The sequence below is a fragment of the Dermacentor silvarum genome, chromosome 1, assembly GCF_013339745.2.
Source record: "Dermacentor silvarum isolate Dsil-2018 chromosome 1, BIME_Dsil_1.4, whole genome shotgun sequence".
In the NCBI taxonomy this organism is placed as follows: Eukaryota; Metazoa; Arthropoda; class Arachnida; order Ixodida; family Ixodidae; genus Dermacentor; species Dermacentor silvarum.
Genome location: NC_051154.1, coordinates 184406776 through 184421227, shown reverse-complemented (window position 1 = coordinate 184421227; position 14452 = coordinate 184406776). Strand labels below are relative to the sequence as shown.

At 42.2% G+C, this 14452-nt stretch overlaps 1 protein-coding gene across 7 annotated transcripts in view; it reads left to right on the top strand.

The window, feature by feature from the left end:
- Nucleotides 1-14452, top strand: part of LOC119435975 (probable phosphorylase b kinase regulatory subunit alpha) — a 128981-nt gene that overhangs the window by 19394 nt on the left and 95135 nt on the right. The window contains exons 4-9 of one of the 7 annotated variants that reach the window (XM_049658316.1): nt 4041-4123; nt 4196-4276; nt 5777-5875; nt 5965-6111; nt 6656-6709; nt 6803-6925. The exons of 2 other annotated variants lie outside the window; for them this stretch is intronic. In XM_049658316.1, the coding sequence (XP_049514273.1) occupies nt 4041-4123; nt 4196-4276; nt 5777-5875; nt 5965-6111; nt 6656-6709; nt 6803-6925 (587 nt within the window). The remainder of the gene's footprint in view (nt 1-4040; nt 4124-4195; nt 4277-5776; nt 5876-5964; nt 6112-6655; nt 6710-6802; nt 6926-14452) is intronic. 4 more of the 7 variants (XM_049658326.1, XM_049658331.1, XM_049658322.1 and 1 more) reach the window with 4 other exon arrangements.

The following is a 14452-nucleotide window of genomic DNA, read 5'->3' as shown; positions in this document are numbered from 1 at the left end:
AGGAACGAGGTGCCTGCTGCAATGAGTAAAAAACAAATGCTCCCTGTACAATAGGAACTTACCCGTTTTCACATTTGTGAAACTACTGCTTTCCCACATAGCATGGGCATTACTATGGCTAGTATTCATGTCAACAAATCTTAATAATTCTTTTGCATGATCTGGCTTACAAAAATTGCGAACTAGGAACCAGGTGCATATTTTGTATATTTCAGATTTTTTTACTCTCAGTACTTAAACTAAATATAGAAAATTATTTCTTCCATAATTTCATGTTCCTTAGGGGCTTCTTTGAAGTTTTACATGAGAATTCGCAAACATTGTCTGAGCAATTATTACTGCTATACATCCATTCAAACAACCACTGATCAGGCTATAATTTTATGCATTGCAGTATACATTGCGACTACTATGTCTTCAAACAAAATGTGAAAACATAAATTACCGAAAATTAGCACATCTCGTGTGGTAACGAAAGAGTTAACTAAGTCTTGTTCACACATGGCGGCGAACAGCGTAAAAGTACAAATAGACAGGCTACTTTCAGCAGGATTCCCGAGGTTTGTCATTTCATCAGTGTTGCAAAACGATGTTGCAAATAGTAAAAAAGCGGGACCACAAAAACCAAAATTGCATAATAAAAAGAAACGAGCAGCAGTTATCCCATATTGGCATAAAATCTCCCGTGGTTTGAAAAAAGTCTGGTAGTGATACGATGTCGAAGTAGTCTTATCAGTCCCATGCAAGGTCCGACGCATTAGCAGGATGACGGATGAACACCTTAGCGGTACATCAAATATAGCCATCACGATCTGGGAGTGCGGGAAATTTCTGAGGCCTATTATATTAAGAAATATGGCGACAAGTGCGTGAGTCAACCATCAGTGACTTTACACAATAAGGAGTTTATTGACCTACCAATGTGACGAGTGTCTCTGGCACAGTGTTTGATAACCCTGTCAACTTGTGTATACAGTATAGACCACTTATAACGTAACCGTTTATAGTGCAGGACCGGATATAGTACGGTATTCTCAGACTCCCATTAATTTTCCCATAGCACTCCATGTATACGCATACCGCTTACAGTGCAGCCGCGTGAGACGAAATACCGTTTATAATGCGGCTTTTGCGGGAAAATCTCGCCGACAAGGGCGTTAGCGAGCACGCTTCTCAACGAGGTACGTGCTCCCGGCCGGCGTGTGCATTATTCAATGCAACCACACTCTCGTTAATTCGGACTTATTTGGCCGCACATCGGTTAATTCGGACTACTTTCGGAGCTCGGTGAGCGCGGAGAGTCGCACATGTGCGACGCAAAAGAGCAAGAACGGCACTAGCGTCCAACCGAAACGAAGCAGTGGAGTCCGCATCGCCACAGCCATCAGTTGAAATCGTACGTGAATGACAGCAACGCCGGAACGCTTCGAGCCTATTTATGTCTTTAAAGCCTGTATTCTTGCGTTTACCGCTGCGCATAACACTGCGTTGGCCGCGGGCTTTCGTAACTGCGTAGTCGTCATCCACGATCACTTCGATAGCGGCCGCGGTTGCGGCGAACAGTAGTTTGGTTTTTACTCGGTACGCGCATCGGTCGCGTACTTAAAGAACTGCGTAGCCGCCATCGATGATCGCATAGATAGCGACCGCGGTTTCAACTGCAGTTGTTGCAGTGAATGGTAGTTAATTCGTCCAGACTCGATGCGTGCGTCAGGCGTGTGCCTTCAGCTCCGCAAAGTCGTCGTTATTAATCGGCCACAGTTTTTTATGCAGCGGTTGCGGCAAACAGTTGTTTCGTTTTGACTCGGTGCAAAGCTGCCGAACTTAAAGAGCACCGGCTACATCGCGATTATGTTTTCGTCAGCTCACTGGCGAAAACGTAATCGTGATGTGCGCATGATAGTACAAAGCGCATCTACATGCTTGGTCTACATGTTTTGCACACGTGCAGGGCTTGAAAATCGTTGTTTTGGTTATAGTGCGGTACCGCTTATAGTGCAGATATTCGCGACTCCGGCGACTTACGTTATAAGCGGTCTATACTGTATATATTTATGTGTTCTTGACCAATAAATCCAGTTGGTAGTTGGCGCTCGTGTTTGTGCTTCTTTCACTAACCTTTTCTTTTTCTTTTCCTTCCGCACTTCAGTGCTTCGCGCTGCAAAAATCACGCCATAACTTAGACCAACTCGCCCACATCACTATTCTTATCCACATATGCCAGTGTATAACAAAAATTTTTTACGGGCCCTGGTGAAGGGCCTAAGGACTGCTGACACAAAATTTGTCCCTTTTTTTTTTCTTTCTTTTCTTTATATAGCTATTGACTCTGATTATGGTATGAAGCCTGGATTTCCTGAACATGCAACAGATAATCATGTCATCTTTAATGTGGCCAGTTCAAAACACATGCCAAGTGCAGCATGGCTTTGGCTGTGAAGCAGACAGTAGGTGGCATCAAAGCAGCTGGATGTTGGTGGCAGTGCCGGCAACACCAGAGAAATTAGTTGAAAGCTAGGGAAACCTTTAAATTTTATACTGAGGTTGCCAGCCTTGGCATTAATTGCCAAATTGCAAATAATGGTACCACTTGGGGCTGACATTTTTTTGGCTACCTATATGGGCATTTTTTGTGAGCCATATTGCATTTGCTAAAAAAAAAAAAGGTATCTCGAAAGCATTTGCTTTATAAGATAGTTTTCATGCTCTGATAGCTTGCAAGTTGGTTTCCTTCTGTAAGCTTAGCTCCGTCAAATCTTAGAGGGGCCCAGAAGAGGTTTCATGTAACTCTAAAAAAACTTAGATGCCCTACTTAACATGTAAATATCCAACTTGAACATGTACGTGAATTTAAGTAGGACTCCATATTCACCTTATTTCTGTCGCCAAGGGTGAAAACTTCCTTTGGTATTGTCAACATTATTTTTTTGTGCCGCATCATTTCAGCTTAAACACAATGAACACAGAGTCCGTATGTTTTATACACAATGCGAAACATATTTACACCATAAAATCCTGTCATTTTGCATCCAAGTGAACAGAAAATAACTTTATGGAAAGCATCAAAATATTAATTACCGACCATGTGTTACTAAAATCTAGGGAAATATTTGGGATTTTTTCATGCGAGTTGGGAGAACGTGGATCTGGTGCTTGGCCACACTGGGTGGGGCTTACTTGTTATCGAAAACCACTGATGTGCGTGCAAGCCAGCCTGCTGTAATAAATGCAAGCCATACCGTGACTATTGACTGTGAATGTTTGTGAGTGTGTCACCAAAAGTTGAGTGCAGTGAGTCATGCGCACTGCCAGAGCAGCCATTTCACAGGGTAAGTGTGGGACAAGGTTAGGGAAATGCATTAAGTTTCTTTGCGTTTTTTGAGAATAGACAGCAGAGCTTAATCCATGTCCAATGTGAAAAATGCCAGTGTGAAATAGGATGGAAGGGAAGGGTAGAAATTTGTCCTTGTTCATATAACATGCTCTGAATGTAAAGTGCTAAAAAACACACGGACAGAGGGAGTTTAGGACACATGCGCACAATACATGTGTCCATGTGTCATGTACGCCCTCTGTTGTTTTTCTTGAGCTGTACTTTCAGGATAGAAGGGCCAATTTGGCAATGATGCAAGTAGCCCAGTGCATGCTTAGCTCTGAGCAGCATGGTCATGGTGCGGCCTGTGTCCACTGCACCATGCTGACTAGCGCACACGTCAGTGTTTGTGATACCATCAGCCAGCACCCCTGGTTGCTGTGATGTCACCTGCTGCCTACTTAACGGCCAAACTCATGCCGTATTTGGTGCATTTTTTTAACTGGTTGCATTAGAAGATGACGCAGTTATTTCTTGCGTGCCCAAGATATTGAGGCTTCACACTTAAAGTACGAGGTCAGCAGCTGCCTAATAAGTAAAAAAAGTTGCACATCAGTAACTCCTTTAGCATCAGCACCTGAAAAAGTAACTTCTGAGAAAAAAAAGTTTATTTGCATTTCACATATGTGTTATGTTGTGTTATTGATATCTTTTAATCACCTTTCAGGTCTTCAAATAGTATTCAACTTAGATGAAGTCAATTTTATACAAAACTTGGTCTTTTACATAGAGGCTACATACTGCATCCCGGTAAGTGATGGGCACATAGTATCAGAAGCATTCTTTTTTTCTCCCATATAACTTGTCTTATTCTTTTTCCAGGACTATGGTATTTGGGAACGCGGTGACAAAACAAACCATGGGTTACCAGAACTGAACTCGAGCTCCATCGGAATGGCCAAAGTATGCTGTTTACTGTCTTAGCTCACCGTTATATTGATCTGGAGTGGAACAATCTATATATTTGCATGTGCAGTGTAGCTGTTGTGATCTGCAGTGTAGCCATCTAGTATTTGCATGTAGATTTGAGTCCCCACTTTTATTTGTGTAGACTGTAACAAAATTTGTTCTAGTTAGGATGAAATAAATCCAACATACCATATGCCGCATATGCTTTGGCCTCTTATTGATCTAGAGCATGGTGCTACACCACAAATGTAAAGGGAAATTCAAAGAATTTCCCTTTACATTTGCTGTTGTAGCACCAACAGATTGTGCTGTTGGAATAGTTGATTTGACATAGTGATAGTGCTATTTTCCAGTGCAAAAACAAGACAGCCAAATAGCCAAGACAAGACGAAGTGCTTGAACTCAACTATTTGGTTGTCCCATTTTGCACTGGAACGTAGTACCATTCAAAGAGCACACTTTTTATGTTGTCGCTGATCCATGAAAGATTTACTTTTAGGTATTTTATGTATAGTTTCTTGTGCTGAAATTAAAAAGTTTCTCCTGTGACTTGGTAAAGAAATGTAAATAAATTTTTCCCAAATTTAACATTTTATGTAGTAGCACTGATCTGGGCAAAGCTATTGTATAAGAGTGAGCTGCGCAAGACAGGTCACTATTTTATCAACACCTTTGTGCTCGTGAACTGATTCGTTTCATGTGTTGATTTGTGAGGTGTGAACTCTTTTATTCCCTCACAATTTTTGGTTCTCAGCTGCACATCACAACTATAGTGTGAGAGAGGTATGGGAAGTAGCCATCTACTATTTGCATTGCTTATATTGCAGTTCCTCAGCTTGAATTATCATTTCTTGGGTTATTTAAAGGCAAAAATCAAACCATTGTTCTTCAAAGTGATATTTGAAAAAAATCAATTTCGTTTTTCAATGAGCCCTGTTGACCCTTGGGTTTCATTTCGATTTGCCAAATGCAAGTTCATGTGCATAAATGGGTGGATAATCAATTTTTCTGCAATTGAAAGTCATCAATATCATCTGAGAAAGCATTAAAACGTACATTTAACTTGCATTTGTGCATTAAAATTATTTTACTCCTGTAGCCATGTTTAATTTAGGGCATTTCTGTACTTATGCTAAATGTTGCTATGTAAATGCTGTCCTTGCTTAGTCTTGTGCATAGTACACGCTGTTATGGATCCCATCATGCATCAAAGCGACCTTTCAGGCTTTCAGGCAGCAGTGCTCAACTTATACTGAAGCAAGCAAATGTATGTTTGGCTGCAGTCAAATAGAAGTCATAGTAAGTCATTCATTAAATGAATGACTGGAAGTACTTCTCGGATCAATGTAGGGTTGTTGCTCATAAATTGAACAATTTTTTTTTTCCATCTTCAATAACTCTGTGTTTTAGCACTATCAAATATGCAGCCAACTTTCACTCAAACTGTTGTGTGCAGCGCCTGTTTAGGCACTTTTTGTTTTCATCATGCTGCAGGCAGCTCTTCAAGCATTGGATGACCTAGATCTGTTTGGGGGCAAAGGGGGCCCCTTTTCCGTGATTCATGTCCTGGCTGATGAAGCTCAGAAGTGCAATGTTAGTATGCATCCCAGTTGATTTTTCTGAAAAAAAAAAAATTATGTTCAACTTTTTAACCCTGTGTGACATGCTTTCTGTTCATGTAGGCTGTGCTGCAGTCAATGCTTCCACGAGAGTCCAACTCCAAAGAAGTGGACGCAGCTCTTCTCTCAGTTATTGGCTATCCAGCATTTGCTGTGGAAGACCCTGAGCTTATAGCTCAGACACGGAAAAGCATTCTGCAAAAGCTGAAGGTACATGGCAAGCTTGAAGCAGGTAGTACTGCATGAAAACACAAGCAGTGTAGTTTGTAACTTCTATGATGATACATTCAGATGTATAAACTGCAGAAGTTTTGTGGCTAGATTGGTGTATGGTGTAAATTTGTTGCAGTAAAATATTTGACAGAGTAATTTAGTGATGTAGGGAATCTGTAGTGCTGCAACTTTCATTTCATGTAACTAGCCCTGATGTAGGCAACAAAGACCATTTCTGAGCATGAACAAAAAAAAAAAAAGATTTTCTGTTGTGAGGGCTTCTAGGCACATCCTGTGTGAGCACCTTTCCTGTTTCTAGTTGTGCTTGTTTGAGGTGCTGGTGAAGTGCTCTTTTCAGATTTTTTTTTTTTTTTTTTGTTAAAGCTTGTACACATCTTAAGATTTCAGATAACCCTCAATGTCCATTTAAGGAGGTTGACAGTATCTTTAATAGTCAAGAAGCAAAAGAATATTAACATGTCTTTCTCATGCTGTAGTTTAGTGTTTCCCGTTCAAAAAAGTAACATTATTTTTTTCTTAGGGCAAATATGGTTGTAAAAGGTTTCTACGGGATGGCTACAAGACTGCGAAGGAGGTACTGAATTGACGCATTTTGAGTCCACGCATTTGTTATTCTGTGTTCGATTTGTGCTTTGTCTGCTTGTCTACAGCTGCAGTCTTATTTCAGGACCCAAGCAGGCTGTATTATGAATCTTGGGAGCTACAACACTTTGAAAACATTGAATGCGAGTGGCCACTCTTTCTTTGCTATTTGGTGATTGACGCTTGCTTCCGTGGGGAGCGCCTGGAGGTAACAAATTCAAGCTTTTATGTTCTGCAAACAGCACAAGAAAATTTCTGTAGCATATTTTGTAATTGAGTAAACTTTGATTTGTGCGGCATGATAGCTCTTATGCCATAGCGAAGCACTGTAAAATATTCATTGCATTGCAGTCATTGTATGCGACTAAGAAAATGTTTTCTTTTTCTGAGACTAGTCTACGCTTTCTTTTTTGTAATATTTGCATCTTTCACTTCTGGTTTTCATTTAGGTGGAGGAATACTGTGATGCTTTGGAGCAGGTGCTCCTTCGAACTGATGATGGGCTTAAACTGGTGCCAGAAATGTATGCTGTATCAGCCGACAAGGTCTGTGATTTTAATTTGCACATAATTGAGCCCTGTAACCTCATATCTTACAGTAGCTTCTAAATGTGGCTGATCATGTAACTGTGGTATATGTAGTAATTGCATCCTCCTTACATGCTTCTTCTTTGTATTGGAACTGCACACTACTGTGCAGGTTGAAGCAGAATACAAGAATCCACACAGTCAGCCAAGAGTTCACGTCGGCATGACTCCTTTTATGTGGGCGCAGTCATTATTCATCATTGGCCGACTTCTACAAGAGGTGATCCCATTTTTTTTAAATCTGTATTTTTATGTTGCTCATTCACTTTGCTGATTTCGCCTGTTATGTGTGTTTTCAGGGTTTTATTGTTCCTGGGGAGCTGGACCCTCTGAATCGTAGGCTGGCCTCGGAGAAAAAAACCTGATGTGGTGGTTCAAGGTTGCTTTCATTATTATAAGCAACTTGAGTGTCTTCTGAGTGAATGGCAAGCGCAATAAATAGCTTGGTGCTTTTCATTTTTGCAGTGGTGGTGCTGGCAGAAGACCACATAATACAAGAAAAGTTGATGCACCACGAGATTTTTGTGCAGACTATACAAGATGTTCCTGACTTTGAAGTGCTACCAGCGAGGGTTTCTGGGACATATTTATACGTATCTAGGTTTGTCTGACATTGTTTTATTATTTATAAGCTTTTTGTTATGAATGTTGTTGATTCATTCATCTCTAAAATGTTCTGTAGGAAGAAGCTCTAAACTGGGCTTGAGTGGACGACAGTCACGAGATGTGGGCATTCTTAGCACAAGCAAAATGTACTTGTTCAAGGATTCTCTCTTGGTATTCACTCCTCAGGTAAACCTGCTGAGTGCATTAGCAACTTGTTTGCATTGCATGCTTATATTGGCAGTTGTTGCAGCTTTTTTGTGATTTCCTGTAATGGTTTCCTTTAAATTATCTCTCCCTCATGGACCTATATCCGCCATTAATGCACTAAAAAATTTCTGCATTTCAGTTTGCAGACCAGCATCGATTTATCTTGCCTCTGACACTGACCTTCTCATCGATACTTTCAAGACCGAGGTCGCCTATCTGAAGTCAGCGTGGAGAATGCTTGGAAGGCCGACAGTCATCCTACCTGTTTCACAGGACCTCCTGCGTTAGTTGCACACTTAAATTTTAGAAATGCGACAGCTTGCTGTGGGATTCTGTATTTGTATTCTAGTTCTATTTTTATGTGAAAGCATTTCTTTAACATAAGAATTTTACATAGGCCTTCAATTTTGCAGCACTTCTTTTATGAAAAATATTGGCAGATGCTTTTTGAATATCTCAATATGATGAATATTGGCAAAAATAAACAAATGACATGTCTACAACAAAGCAAGATTTCATTTTTATTGGTGTATATTTCTTGGAAGAAGTAGTAATGAGCACATCTTGTGCAGCAGTTTTTGTGCCATGACCAGTTTTGGGGTGCCGGACAACTGTGCTACTCTAGATTTAAAAATAGACAGTTTTAGTTTTGCGTTAGCGTAATAGCGGGGTTACGGAAATAGCGTTACCGTTCCGCAAACGAACTTTGCAAAAAGAGAGTTTTAGTATAGTGTGATAGCGTAGTTTACGTGCGGGACGCTATTCCATTACGCTTTGAATTTCGCGTACATAGGGCACCTAGGTCTATGTGTGTGTGCGTCCGGACAAGTGTGATAAGCAGCGCAATGGAAGCCAGTTGTATTTTACTTCACATGTCCGTCGATCTGCAACGAAACAGACAAGCAGTACAAGCTGCCTACCATAGCCTCCGAAATTCTCCCATCTCAGAGGCCATATGCCGTTGTCGCGCCTATCTCCCGACTTTATCGACAGGTGGCGCTCATATGTCGGAGAAAATTTCTTTCGTTAGGCTTAGGCGCGTTCGAAACGAGAAGCGATCTCGTAAACTCCGCTAAATTATCCATAAAAACATATTGTCGATGCTGCCTGAAGATAAGCGGAAGCCATTTACGCAGTCATTTCCTACCAACGAACTCAATTATTCAACAGCAACTCCAAATTCAGTTCGAAGCAGGCGGCCGGGACCGCTGCCATGTTTTACGTATACTACGTAAACACGCTAACACGGTAACGTTAACTCTGAGAAATAGTGTGCTGACGTTAAACGGTATGGGTCGTTTAGCGGGTTCTGCGCATGCGCATTTCGATCCCGCTATTTCGGTACGCCCGCTATTCCGGTAACCACACTAAACTAAAACTGTCTAATACTAGTACACTCGACTTGACTTGGAAAGTTGTTTTCTTGTAGTCTTGGGTTTGTAGTAAAGAGGAATTTTGGTTATGTCTCAAATTATTTAAAGTTCCGCACCTCATTTTATTGCTTTTGCCTTTACAGATAATGGAAAAATACCTGGCGAGGTTATAGCCACAATAAAAAAGCTTAAAAGTGGTTATACTACTGGTACTCGGTATGTTTCTGACCTCTAATTTTTAATTTGGTGTATATTACATAGCAGGTTCGCCCAGCAAAGTTAGGAAAGTGAAAAACTTTTGCAAAAGTAAATGAAGCAAAAAAAACGTCATTTTTTTCCAGCATTCTTTTAGGTACTCTCGAGGAATTTGTGAGCACTTCCTGTATTGCAAGCCTCAGCTTTGTTGGAAATCAAGAGGAAGGACATCCAGAACGTGCGTCTTTGGCATTAAGATATGAACTTTCATTTTGTATAAGAAAGCTAGGAGTCTTTGTTTCGTGGGGAAGTGAAAGTTTTTATGATTTTACTTTCATTATTGCCTTTCTCCAGTATATAACTACCAGAGCAGCACAGCCTAACAGTTCTCTATGTGGCACTTCTTTTTCTTTGTGTGATTCCTAATTTGATAACATAGTTCCTCACAGTTCTCTGCACATGCCTTGAACATGAGCCCCACAGCTATATAAATGGTGTGGAGTGTGGCTTACTGCAGTTCTCACTCTTTACAGGTATTCCAGCTGAACTCAGGGAATACCTGAACAAAGAGTTCAGCAGAAAGGATGTCAGAAGAGACTCCATCTTCCTCAGGAGGCAGTCAATTATTGGCCCTCCAAAGAGTCCATCCGCTTTTGGCAGCCGTGGGAAGTTGGGTGTAAAGGGCCTTGTAAAGAGATCAAGGTCCATTCATGTAGAAAACTTCTTCTCATGTGGTAAGTTTTGCAGAATGCATCATTACACAGAGTTCTCAATTGAACACACTTTCAAAGGGAGTAAAAGATGTCTGGTCATCAGGCTTTTATTAAAGCAAGAGTTCTGGGACACTGCAGAAGGTTGCGATAAGTTTGCACTTATAATCGTTGATTGTTCCTCACTTAACTCTTTCCTTACCGCTAGAATTGTGCTCATTTTCAGTGCTTTCATGTTTTAACGTTTTATTTCAAAATGTATTAGTCTGAACGTATACCGGGATACATTAAATTGTATCCTGATCATTGGTTTTAGGAATGTAAGTAAAGCAGAAATAATTACTCGAAGAGTTTTTGAAAATTCCTATGTGAAACTATGTGCACATCAAGAAGCATGAATCAAAGGAATAATCTGCTATTTTTTTAGTGTAAGTACTGAGAGTAAAAAAATGTGAAACAAAATATGCACCTTGCTCTTATTTTCCACCTTCCGTGAGTTAGACTACGCAAAAAGAATATGCTGATTTAGTGGTGGAAAAACCCTGGCTTTGCAAATGTAAAAACGGGTAAGTGCCTGTGGTGCAAGGAGCATTTATTTTTACTCATTGCATCAAGCACCTGGTTCCTTTTTTACTAGATTCTTTAGGTTCTTAAACAATGGCTGTCAGATTGGGGAGCGTGCGTAAGCCTCCTCACTTGATTATTATGTTTGATCAGCTTTTCTGTTCAAGCGAGCTAGTCTAGTTGTGTGCCTTGAACTGGCACTGGAGACTTGATGTGCTTTGTGCAGTACTGTACTATAAGGTACAGTGTTGCACAGTATTGTACTGCAATGAATAAGAGCATTTGCACAGGCGGTGTTCAAAAGTAAGCAATTAGACTGCTAGTCACACTTCTGCTGAACATCAGTCTGAAATCGACTGCGTCCTCTTTTGTGAGTGAAAACTCCACACTATGGGAAGGATTGCTCGTAGTTAGTTGTACATACGCTGTCGAAATGCTGATAGATAAAATCAACCCACGGCGGGATAAAGTGAAGTGGGGGTTTGTACACCACCTTGAAATTCTCGAACACCCTTGAATTTGGAAGAAAAGCTCAAGGGGGGGGGGGCCTTAAAGTGCTTTGGAAATAAATGTGCTCCTTGAATTCTTTGAAAACTGAGGTGCGGTTTGATCAAGGTAACAAACTCCGCGAAGGGGGGAGAGGATGGGGAGAGGAGGAGGGGTAAAACTTGCAATGTCTTGCTAAGTGGTGTCTTTTAAGTGTCAAGGTCATATCACCTAGTTTCTGCAGCATATTAGTGGTGCTATCAGCAGAAGAAAGTGCAAGTATTTTATTTTTCACTCTTGAAATAACGTGGAAAATGATGGCAAACCAAAAACTGCAGCGATGGCCTAGCGGTAGAGCATCCGCCTCGTACGCGGGAGGTACCGAGTTCAAATCCTGGTGCTGCTGGGAACCCACGGTTTTTTTTCTAATGGTAGAGAGTGTTCCCTGGCCTTGTGCTCGGCTTTCGAGGGGCCTCACATCTCAAAAGAGGGCCCAATAGAGATTTCACGAGTTGTCTCTGAGCACTTCTTGTCCAACCATAGACGGCCTTGTTGAACAGCATCTGCCGCGGCTGTCGGAGGCAAGTGCTGCCGCCGGGCACCTACCGGTAAAATAGGTATAAGCGCGCTCCCGGCCTGGTGCTCGACCATTAGGGGACCTCAACGCTTGGAAAGGGGTGTTTGTCCTCAACCCGAAGGCATCCCCGCCTCAATAGGTGCTTGGGGCGCCACATGGGAACTTGAAACCCACTAAATGGCCGCCATGGGAGCGGCTACAGTCGCCATGGGAGCGGCCCAAACATCAATTTTTCTGTGCTCACGATGGTTTCGACGGGACTTCAGGGCGCAGGCTCCTTTCCCAAGCGTATCACCCCTGGGGAAGCCAAACGGCAGGCCGGGGGGGCATGCTTGTGCCCATTTGAACCAGTGGATGCCCGGCGGTGGTGGGAATCGAACCCACAACGTCCCTCAGCCGAGGCGGGTGCTCTACCACTTGGCCATGAAGGACACAGGGCAAGCGCTGTCGTGCGATGATTCAAAGAATGCATCAATTCCAACATGCCCGGCTTTCCACCTTACTGTATTTTTCATTCTGTGGTAAAATTAGTTGCCCTACTCTTTTATCAGACAAATCCAATATGGCTCATTATCAGTGATGTAATTGGAACATCGCAGCGAAGTTGGTTGCTTCGACTTTCTTGTGCAGCATATTTGTGCGCACAATTCTTTTCATTGCTATTTTATAGTAGCCCATGAGACCAAGATGTAATGCATTTTAACCATAGCACTCTGTAAAGCGCTTTGGTTATGCAATATTTCTTCCATTTCTAGATAAGATATACTCCAACAAGGAATACTTTGTGGCAATTAGCAGAAAGTATTGTTTAGTGTATTTTTCAACATTCTGCCAATTGCTGGTAAGCAAAGTGTGGCAGAGAAAGTAATTAGAACAGCATAGAACCTGTCTTGTCTTCCTGTGGTCCTCTAGCTAGCACTTTTTTTTTGAATCTTATGAGTACAGCGCTTCACTTGAAATCAAAATTTTTAAATAATCTTGTCAAGAAAAGTTGCACATTCATTGAGTAGTGAATGGAATTGTGCTGTTAGATCTGATTGTGTTCTACAGGTGTGCTGGGAGTGGCACTCGCACGAAATTTGTGGGAGAACTCGCATTTGTTTGCTGCAAACTTGGCATTGCCTGGAGCATTTTCAGTAATTCAGTCTTGTTCTGTAGGCTACTGCTTGCATCATAGCCCTGTCTTGTTGGTATTACAGTTAAATCTCGATAAACAAAATCGATAAAGTCGGCAATTTGCTTCGTTATATCGAAATTTTCTTCTTTGAAATTCGACCTTTATGCAAAATAAGTAGAGACGCCGATTTATTTTTCTTACACGGAAAGAGGCCGCAGATTTTCGGAATTATCGGGCATTGAAAAAGCAAATTTGAATGAGAAAACAATTCTTTTGATGAATTTGGGAGTCGGCAACGAATGATACGGTTTCATGGCCACGTCGACGATATCTTGACATCGGTGGTACGAATTAAGCGAAGCCAGCCACACTTTCGCGTGCACTCTGCCCCGCGGCTGTTAGCGTCGTGCGCACTGAGACGATGCTATCATGAATAGGCACCCTGCGCTAAAGCTTTGCAGAGTAAAGCCCCTATATAAAAAGTAGCGCCAACCACTTCCCTCCTTCGTTCCACTATCGCTTGGCGCGGCCAGCGCGATCGAGACGTGATATCGACACTGTCACCGCTTACGTCGGGCCTACTGTGGCAGACGACAGCTAACGCGCTACCAGAGGAAATCCGCAGAAAAACTTTGGTTGCGCCCAGCGGAGAAGTTTTGAGGCGCGATTTTGCTTCGTCAGTGAGTAACTGGCCTTAATAATGCGTTTTGGAGTAGCAACGCGACGATGCGAGACGGCGCAAATAACAAGTGTGCAGCAAGCGTTTGCGCTCGCCGGATGGTAAACAAAAAAAAAAAAGCCTTTTGCCCTTGCCTTGTCGGTTGCGGCAAACTTAAGGCGCAGCAGCTGCCATCACAACGAAGTTCTTGTCCTAACACGTGGATTCGTTTGTGCATACAGCACTTTGTCGTACAGGCCCGAGAATCCGGTCGGAGCGCGCTGGAAAGAAAAAAAATATACGAAAGCACAACACGTGCTTCCATGTGACACGGATTGGCCAATGGGGGAGCGGAGGAGGCTGGGGCGACAGGATGCGGGAGGAGGAACGCCGGGGTGAGCGGGGGTGGCGACAAGATTAAGATGGCGCTACTTTTATAATATAGGGGCTTTATTGCCGAGAACAGCAGCCAGAACACAACAGCTAACGAGTGGTGGAAGCAAAACTGGAGGGACGCTGTATACATTCACGGTGACTTGCAATCGCTTATCACAGGGCAAGAGTGTCCGAGTTGTGAAAACGTCAAAAGTGCGCATGCGCAGGGTGTAACACTCGGACGAGCGACGAAATGACCGCTATCGTTTGGAATGTGTAT